This window comes from Tripterygium wilfordii, chromosome 2 (genome assembly GCF_013401445.1).
Source record: "Tripterygium wilfordii isolate XIE 37 chromosome 2, ASM1340144v1, whole genome shotgun sequence".
Lineage (NCBI taxonomy): Eukaryota > Viridiplantae > Streptophyta > Magnoliopsida > Celastrales > Celastraceae > Tripterygium > Tripterygium wilfordii.
Genome location: NC_052233.1, coordinates 7313347 through 7322612, shown reverse-complemented (window position 1 = coordinate 7322612; position 9266 = coordinate 7313347). Strand labels below are relative to the sequence as shown.

The window sequence follows — 9266 nt, the reverse complement described above, 5'->3', positions numbered from 1 at the left end:
GGCATTTGTTGCTTTATAATCATGGTTTTTGACCCTTTCACAACTATAACTAAACGCGTTTATGATCGAGTTGGTTGGGATGAATCATTTCAGTTGGAAGATGTAAGTTCAACTCAACTCTGCGCATCAGCATTCTGCGACTTATCAAATACTTGAAGAGGCTGAGGCGATTCAAATAACCATAATTTACATGGGTTAAAAACCCATTATTTCTCATTATAAAAAAAAATAAAATAAAACGCCTTTCGGGACAAGAGGGAAACAATAATTCAAGGCCTCATCACGGAGAGGCTTGATTGTCCGGACTTAGGTTTTGGGCTGAAATATCAAAAAGCCTTACTCCAATAAAAAAAGTTCCGGCCCAATGAAAAGGTACGGACGTGTGTCATTTAAAGAAAACTTGGATATGGGCCCCAGTTTAAATGACAATTTTCAAGCCTTGCAAAAGCCCATTTCATGACAATTTTCGTAAAGGGTCAAGTATAGCCCAATCGACACATGAATTCATTGCCTGAATAAAATAAACCGAAACTACTATAATACTATTGCATTTTTCTTGGGACGTTATCTGCATTTTTTTTCCCCTCTAAATCATGGTCAATTGGGGAGAAAATTGATAGGCCGTCATTCCTCAAAGACACTCACAAACAAAGATAGCTTCACTAGAAAAAGAGTCAAAAGACTGACTAGCGTATTTGGGTGAATAAAATCAATAAATATACCATTCGTATTTCTTGAGGAATTTGAAAAGAGCGTGACAATCCAAATATGCAAAATTTACAGAGATCTCAATAATTCATCTTGTTCCACAAAACCTGATGATTGAATCAAAAGATGACATGTCAATCACTGAAATGATTGGAATGATTGTGATCCCATTTCTTGAGAATCCCTATCCCTTCTGTCCTAAACCCTGCATCTTCTGCGATGAGTAATAATGTGGTTTAACCTTTTCTTTTTGTAAGATACAGGTGGTCCTTACAACATATCCAATATGTCCAAAATTAAGAACTTGAAGATGAAATACTTGCTCGGGGTGGGGCCTATAAAAGACATGGGCACATTCCCTAATATCAATGGGTCTTCACCACCATAATTAGGCTTTTAGTGAAATAATGCAGTGATCTTTATCTTTCCCTTTGCACAAGGTGTCAAGAACTGGGAGTGTCCTTAAGCTCTCTTAAAAGGGGCCCACTGAAAGAAATAATCAAACCCTGACCCAGTTTCAGAAATGGCAACACAAGGGCATCTGGCCATCCAATGACTGACCACTCTCTCCACCATAGACTTCCATGACCAAGTGGGCACAACTTTATCTGGCCGTACACTGCCAGTCCCATCGACATCAGACGGCATAGAAATGCGAAGAATGCAGACAGACACTGTGATCAGGTCCGTACCCCCCTTGGGCTTTGCTGTCATCCACTTAGCCACTGCCCCCACCAAGTCATTTTACAATCTGGCCAAAATGCCATAACAATCCAAACTGGATAGATTCTCTGCATTTCTTATCTCACTTTTACCAAAACACCCACCCAAGTTCCACAAATTAACTGCGACAATCCCCTGTTCAGGGTTCACTACTGGTCTTAGGTGTCAAACGCAGACCATGAAAATGAAAAGCTACCAAAGTTTTTCCGGTAAGAAAAGAAAACGAGAGAAAATTGCAGGGTCCCACTTGACAAGCAAAGAAAATAAAAAGGAAGAGGAACAAATAAAGTGTAATTAACAATTGCGTGATTCTGGAAAGCACTGGCAATTCAGGGAATTTATGGAAAAAAAATGGAGATTTTTGTGGCTTTACGACACAAAAGGCACATCAATTTGGCCCTCAATTTCCAATCTCTCAATTCAATCCCTAGAAATCTGCAGTATTTTCTGTGTTAAACCCGTGAATTTTTTCTTCTTCAGGATTGTGTAGAACAATGTATAATACAATCTTCTTCAACTCCCTCACAACAAAAGAGATTGAAACAGAGACAGAAACAATAATGGGTGTGTCTTCTATAGATCATTGAAACATGATCAGAATCAACAATTTATACAAGAAAGGGGGGAAAAATGGCCCCTTTTTAGCCAAATTCAATTCATCGTCGTGTAAAAATAAGAAGAAAAAAAATCAAATATATAATGAAGCGAAATAATTGAAATTCATACCAATAGATACAATCCTATACAAAACTGTGCAAGAATGAAGTTCCGCATACCGTCAATCCGAGCTCCCCAAGATCGAATCTCTACACCAACACCAGGCGGTGAGGATGACGGTCCATCCAGTCCTGGGGTACTATCCGGAGACGGTGATATCTCCGGCGACTGAGCGATATTAATCGGCTTCGTCGTCACCTTCCTATAAATCTCTATAGGCAACAGAACTTGCGAGACCCCAAAAATGGCAACTGGTTTTTGATCAAAAACAGTCTGTGTCACTGATCCCTGAACGATTCCTGTATTGATTGTCGCAGATCCATTTACCCTTGAAATGTTGAGCGTGTAACTCCCAGCTCCCATGGCCTCTGTAGCCAATGTGGGTTGGAGCGGGTTCACTATCGATTCAAGCGAACCCAGTGGATAATATGAATGCAATACATGAAATCTCAACACAGTTGCTTTCTTTTCAGCAGACAGAGACTGTAAATTAACTGAACTTGGAAGATCTGCGAATGCAGCGTCGGTTGGTACGAACATAGTTATTCCGGCACCACCCTCGTCCGCCTCAAATTCATAGAGTACGCCAGAGGCCAACAGCATCGACGCCGCAACATTGAAGTCATGACCGTCCATTAAGGCCTTGGTGATGTTGATGGCAGGAGTGGGTCTTGTCTCGGAGGCCATTAGATCGAAGCCGTACGGGATGAGAAGGGAATTGACGGAGAATATTGTGATGTTGTAAGGAAGGGTTTTGACGAGGGACAAAACGGTGGCATTTGAGGGTGAGTAGGGTGCAGGGGAGCGGACTGTGACGGCGTTTGTGGAGGGATTGCGGGTAATGTTGACAGAACCAAAATTGGAGGAGGCACGGCCGGTAGTTTGGAAGAGAGTTGTGACGAGAGTTCCCGACGGCGGGATCAGGCTGAGGTCGGACCAAGAGAGGAATTGAAGGAGAACATGGTAGCGGAGGAGGTCAGCTAGAGATGACGGAGAGAGGCGGCGCGTGAGGTCCGCAGAGGCGGCGAGGTAAGAGTTGGGGACAGCGAGGAGGGTGATAGAAGTGCGGCGAGATAGATCGGAGGCGACGGAGGGTGCGGAGGAGATGAGGGTGGCGAAGGAGGATAGTTCGGGGAATGAGGAAAGCAGGGCTGTGATGTTGATTGCTAAAATGGGAGTAGAGTTGCAGAGAAGTAAAAAAGCTACAACGAGAGGGGTAAACGTAAAATGGGAAGTGGGAGAAGATATGGCCATTTTTAATCCTTGCTTCTTCAAGGGTGATGAGTGGGTGCTTGTAGCAGAGACGAGAGGAGAAGGAGAAGGGGTGTCCACTCGTCCTAGTGAGAGTGTGAGGGCATCAGCATGAGCGATGATGTGGATTTCGGTGATATGATAAATCATTAATTATTAGTTTTGTTGCTGATCGGTATTTACTTATTTAGTGAAGCACTGACATAATATTTCATTTAAATCTTTTTATGACATGATATTTATTTACTTTGTTCCCCACACGTGTGTGAGGTTTGACTGACGTCACGCGCTAACAGCAAGTAGACGAGAGCTTTGTTGCTGGTTAGAAGTATAAGGGTGACAAAATTTTTGGTTTCAGGTGGGATAACGTTACGTATTTATGAAATATTTGTATGTTCAGATTTTAATTAGGAATGGATTTTAGACGTACTTAATTGATCAAACTCGGATTAATTTAAATCCGGATAAGTAAACTGAATCATAATCTAATTCGGGTTAGGGACCATATAACTAAATTGGACAAAAGATTTTTGTTTTATTTGAATCTAGATTTTAGACATATAACTTATGTCCAAATTTGATTTAATCTGGATTTGACAAATTAAAAATCTTAGTTTTTTTTTTTTTTAAATAGAAGAGCGAGATTCAAACCCTAATTATCAAAATGATACAACATTCTTTCCCCTTCAACTAATGGGTCAGACTTTTTTAAAATGTATGAGACACGTATTCGTAGATCTACATTATCCTCCTATTACTGTTATTGTAACTGTTATTGAGTGGCTTTTAACTAACGAGTCTGGCAATTTTTACAGACTCATTGAGGCGATGGTAAATGAGGTTTTTATTGGGAAACTTAATGGGTGGAGCTGGACTAGTTTATTCAATTTTGTCGTACCAAATTTCAACTATTTATTTATGATTAAATCAACTTTTGTAACCTCAAATTTACACTTTTTTGAAACATAAATGATCAATTCTTTGAAATTTTAAGGATATTTGAAGTAAATTTTAAATTTTAAGGACAGAAACAACAAAAACATGCAACTTTAATGGTATAAAAATTGATTTAGCCATTTACTTATTTAGCATGCAACACAATTATGATAAATTTAAGGTTGGATTGGGCGATTTGTTTAATATCAAAGTTCCACATCATCAGAAGAACACATATATCACCCGTAAATGAAGGGCTCACTACTGGCTAGCCAGCGAGGTGGGGGCCCCATCCAGTGCGGTGGTGTCTAGGGAATGGACGGTGGGTACGACAAAAGACACCGTCAAAAGCGTGCATCCAGTAACCTGCTTGAAAACAAACAGGGGAACAGATGTTACAGATCAGTATGGTCTTTTATAGATCTTGCCATCATGCTACTTCTAGAAACATCACAAATATATTGTGGTGGAATATTATTATTCCTCCTGTGGAATAAGAAGAACAGAATAAACTTCTATTGAAACCCTAAACCAGTACCTTATCTTAAGAATTTTATATGTATAAAATGCTGTGCTTGTCCGGACCATCAAGTTATCTTAAGAGGATAATGTCCAGCTTAGACGTAATAACGGGCCTATTACATGAGGATAGAAGGAAGTGTTGACTATTATGTCTGTCTAAGTTGTCTTTTTGTCACACTCGAGTCATTAGTTGGAGTGATAATAATGGTGTATATCACCTTGATAATTAGGATTCGAATCCCCCTTTCCAGTTTCAAAAATAAAAATTGTCTTTCTGCCTAGAAGCTTCATAATGGGCCCACTTAACTAAATTTGTGAAGGAAGACTCCAAATTGATCGATCCATCTAAAAGTACTTCCCTGTGCATAAAATGGGCCAATCAATTCAGCCCCCTAGCTTCAAGCGGACAGGCCCTTGTAGGCCCAACTTAGATGTGGACTCGGCAGATAATCGATGGATTGACTGGGCCGTTGGGCCCATGTTATGCATATCCTTCGAAGTTTAAAGCTCGTGAGTACTGACTACTGAGTCGTAACAATTCGTTTTCCAAACCGGCAAATATTTAACAAACTAAACAAGAATATTAAATAGGGAAATGTGCATGTCAAACCAAGGCAATTAAGCCTTGACACCTTCAAATTGGGCCTACCAAGTCAACGAAAGGGGGTTAGTTTACATCGATAATGAAAAGCCCAGAGAGTGTACTAGTCGGTTCTAAGGTCGATTAGCCCAATTGGACAAGTCATGCTCGATTTCTTTGACAACTTTTTCTCTAATTAATCGCTCATATTACCTAGCTCAATCGTGCAGATCTACACTCAAATTTGTAGTTTTATTAGGATTTGGACTAATCGAGATTGAATGACGTGGATGAATAAAATGACACATGTCATGTTAGGTCAGCATCACACGTGATATGGAGAAAGAGAAATGTACGTCCAGTTTTCAAGAAACATCGTACTAGGGAAGAGGTTAGGAAATGATCTTTATCACTTCTAGAAATAATATTTCAAGCTACCATGCAGACGTGAAGAAGATCAGGGATCAGGTATAGATCAGGAGGTGATCCTATCTGCCATGACACTCAATATCTACCTACCATGATACCCCAAATCAAACGTTTTTATCATCTCACCATGTCAACTCCTATATAAAGGAAAGAGGTTGAGGTTGAGGTTGTGCCAATGTACGGAAAACACATTCTTTGATTCACTTTAACATTATTAGAACTCCATGAGTTTTACTTCACAGAGGCCCATCCTCTCAGCAGTTGACGTGTGGATCATCCAAATTTTTACATCCACAATTGATGTCAACTATAAGAACGAGTATATCGGTGAGAAACCGTAAAATGACTACTTTAATTACAGTGTAACGACAAATTTAGTTTGCAAGAAGTTTTAGTAGAAATAGGAAAATAATCCTTAAAGCTATTATATTGGGATTGGAGCAGTGAATGGTAAGTTATTTTGGTTTAAATTTCGGGTGGAATCATAACTACCACTTTTTAAAGAATAATGTTTGAGACCTTCAAAATTTGACCACCAAAATATCCCCATTTAATATGGAGTATTGGATGTGAAGTAAACCCTACATGTGTGTTTTTAATCTATGATTATTTTAATGTCACATAGATTTGGGGGACTTTTGGGGGTCAAATTTTGAGGGTCTCTAATACTTTGTTTGTTTGACGGAAAATCAACCTCCTAAAATTGTTTTGTTAACTTTGTTGTGTTTGAAGATAAGAAAACAAATTAATTAGTCAAACAAAATTTATAATAAGTCAATTCAAAATAAAGAGTTGTAAGATGGAAAGTAACTTCCCTTATTATCATTGAGATGTTGTTTTCTCCACAACAATAAACTGATTGTTGAGCTAATTTTTTTGTTAAAAATATACATGGAAGGCTTTTTAAGATGAATTAAAAAAAATGTATCTTTTATATATAATACTGTATATATATAAATATAGACATTAAATTAAGACTTTTTTTGCTCAAAGTCATGTGGGACCCGGAGGAACTTTTAGGTCAATTAAAATTGTACCTCATATATATAATAAGACATTAAATTATACATCTTATATGTATATATATGAAAATTCTCAATTAGAAAATGTTAGTTTTAACAAGTTATATTACTATGATTGTGAATATATTCTATTAGAGAATGTATTGAGCATATACTTGTGTACACCGACCATTTATAGTTATATACACATCCACATATACAGTGAAATGAAGTAATATTGGATATGTTTGTATATAAAACGCATAAAAGAAGTTGGATTACTCTGTATTTTGTTGGATTATTGTCTCAAAATAGAATTTAATATTTGCGTCTTATAATTGCTATGTATTGACATATTGATAATATATGTATACACACATCATAGAAAATAATAATGTTGGGCCTAAAATTTATGTTTTTCACCAAACAAACAATAAAAAATATTAGCAATTTATTTGTCCAAACACTAAAAATTAATTGTTTTTTCATGATAATTATTTTCTATCTATTTTCTATGTGATATTAGTTTTCCTCTAAACAAACGGAGCATAACATTGCCCCTTTTTAAATAAGTCCAGCCATGGCATCGTTGATTCATTTCATACTAAACGACATAAAAAATAACAAAAACATAAAAAGTAACAAAACGGCAATTGGCGGGCAAACTGCGTCGCGCCCTTGGAAACTGTTGGCGTTTTCTGGTCTTTCTTTCTGTAAGAACAAGACCATTAGACCAATGACCATCTTCTTCTCTGATGTTCGTTAAAGATACGCTTGTAGTCATAGTTAATAGGCTTCTTCTTCTTCAGACCCATCAATCATATCGTTTTGAGATCACCTCTGTTGCGTTGCAAGCATCCAATTCTCGTGCTTTCAGCGTGAAATTCTTTGTGGATTTTGGCTCTCGTTCCAGGTTTGTAAGGGCTCCCTCCTCTGAATTTTCCATAGTAAATGTAAAAGAAGTTATGGGTTCCTTTTTTTTTTTTTTGGATGAGCTATGGGTTCTGCTGTAATAACTTCTAAAGCTGACTTTAGTGGGTTTTTTTTTTATCAGTTAGCTTTATTTGTTGTTTTGCTACTGTTTCTTTTATCCTTTAAAGGTATTCAATGAACTTGAGAGAAATTCCCATCTTAAATGGAGGTTAAACCTTAACGGTGGGACTCTGTTTATTATATTGTATACATGGTGTTTGATGTTTTGTCTCAATGAGATGAGTTTTAAAAGGCTTTCATGACAAAATTTTTGTGAAATATTGTAATTGATATGTGTCATCCGTCTGGTCTACATACTTGGTGTAACTCTGATCTCTTTGGATTTAATCTTATCCTCAACAAAGTCCAAAACGTTTTGAGGGATATGTTTCATGTAATATGGGAATTTGTTACTGTCTTCATGCTTTTGGTCTGAGAATCACCTTCTGGATTGGTTAATATGATGGTTTATGTGTCATCAGGATCACCAGCTGAAGGATTCTCTCGTTTAATTCAACTGCCGACTCAAGTGGATTTGGAATTGAGACTATTAAGTTGAAGAATAATGGGAAGCAACTTCCGGCATGAACACTCTGACATCGAGTTTGAGGACTATCATCCGGGCTGCATGTGGGGCATATTTCATATTCTTGACACCCATCATCTGCAGAATGTTAAACGGAGGATGATTCCACACAGGAAGCATCACAGAGGAAAGCACGTCTTATGTAAGCAACCTCAGTTGGCCTATCCACTTGTTTTCTTGATATTGGCATTGATTTTCTTCTCCTCATTACTATTATTAGCTTTGATGAAAATCACTTCTATGAGAAAATTTAAGTGCTCTATGAGGAAGAAAAAAACTTCCTAAGATGATTTAGGTCCTTTTGTTAAAATAGCTGACATGGTAATCCTAAGCATGTTGGTTAGTGCCCATCATTAATTTGCTTCCATTTTTTCAAATGAACATTCCTTGGGCGAAGATAGATAATATAGATAATCTTTGTTTAGTCTGATTATTTTTCTCGTACATATGATCTGGTTCACCTTATAATTCTTATAAACTTCTTTACATTTTGGTCTGTTGAAGGCTGTAAAAATCCAAGAACCATTTCCTTGACGCATGACGCTGCTGAGAAGCAAGGGTTCATGGATCCTGAAGCAGTCCTCTTCTTTGTAAGTGTTTGTTGAACATGATAGTTCTTGGAAGTTGGAAACCATTTAAATTGCATACTAACAAGCTAAATTATGCACACCGGCAATATTTATAGTAGCTGGCTCATTGTAATCACAAAATGCAAAGATTGTTTCATTTACTTTTGGCAAAATCAAGCTGACCGTAGCCTAATTTTTAAAATTGCCAGGTTGAACAAAGAACAACGGAATCTAATACAGGGAACAAAAGTTCGAGGGAACCACTTGTAAAA

At 37.5% G+C, this 9266-nt stretch overlaps 1 protein-coding gene across 1 annotated transcript; it reads right to left on the bottom strand.

Moving 5' to 3' along the window:
• Positions 1–1982: 1982 nt before the first annotated feature.
• LOC120006205 (fasciclin-like arabinogalactan protein 4) lies at positions 1983–3564 on the bottom strand. The gene has a single exon (XM_038856154.1). It carries the CDS (start codon positions 3547–3549, stop codon positions 2152–2154), a length of 1398 nt encoding a protein of 465 aa, XP_038712082.1. The 5' UTR covers positions 3550–3564; the 3' UTR covers positions 1983–2151.
• Between the last annotated feature and the right edge of the window lie 5702 nt (positions 3565–9266).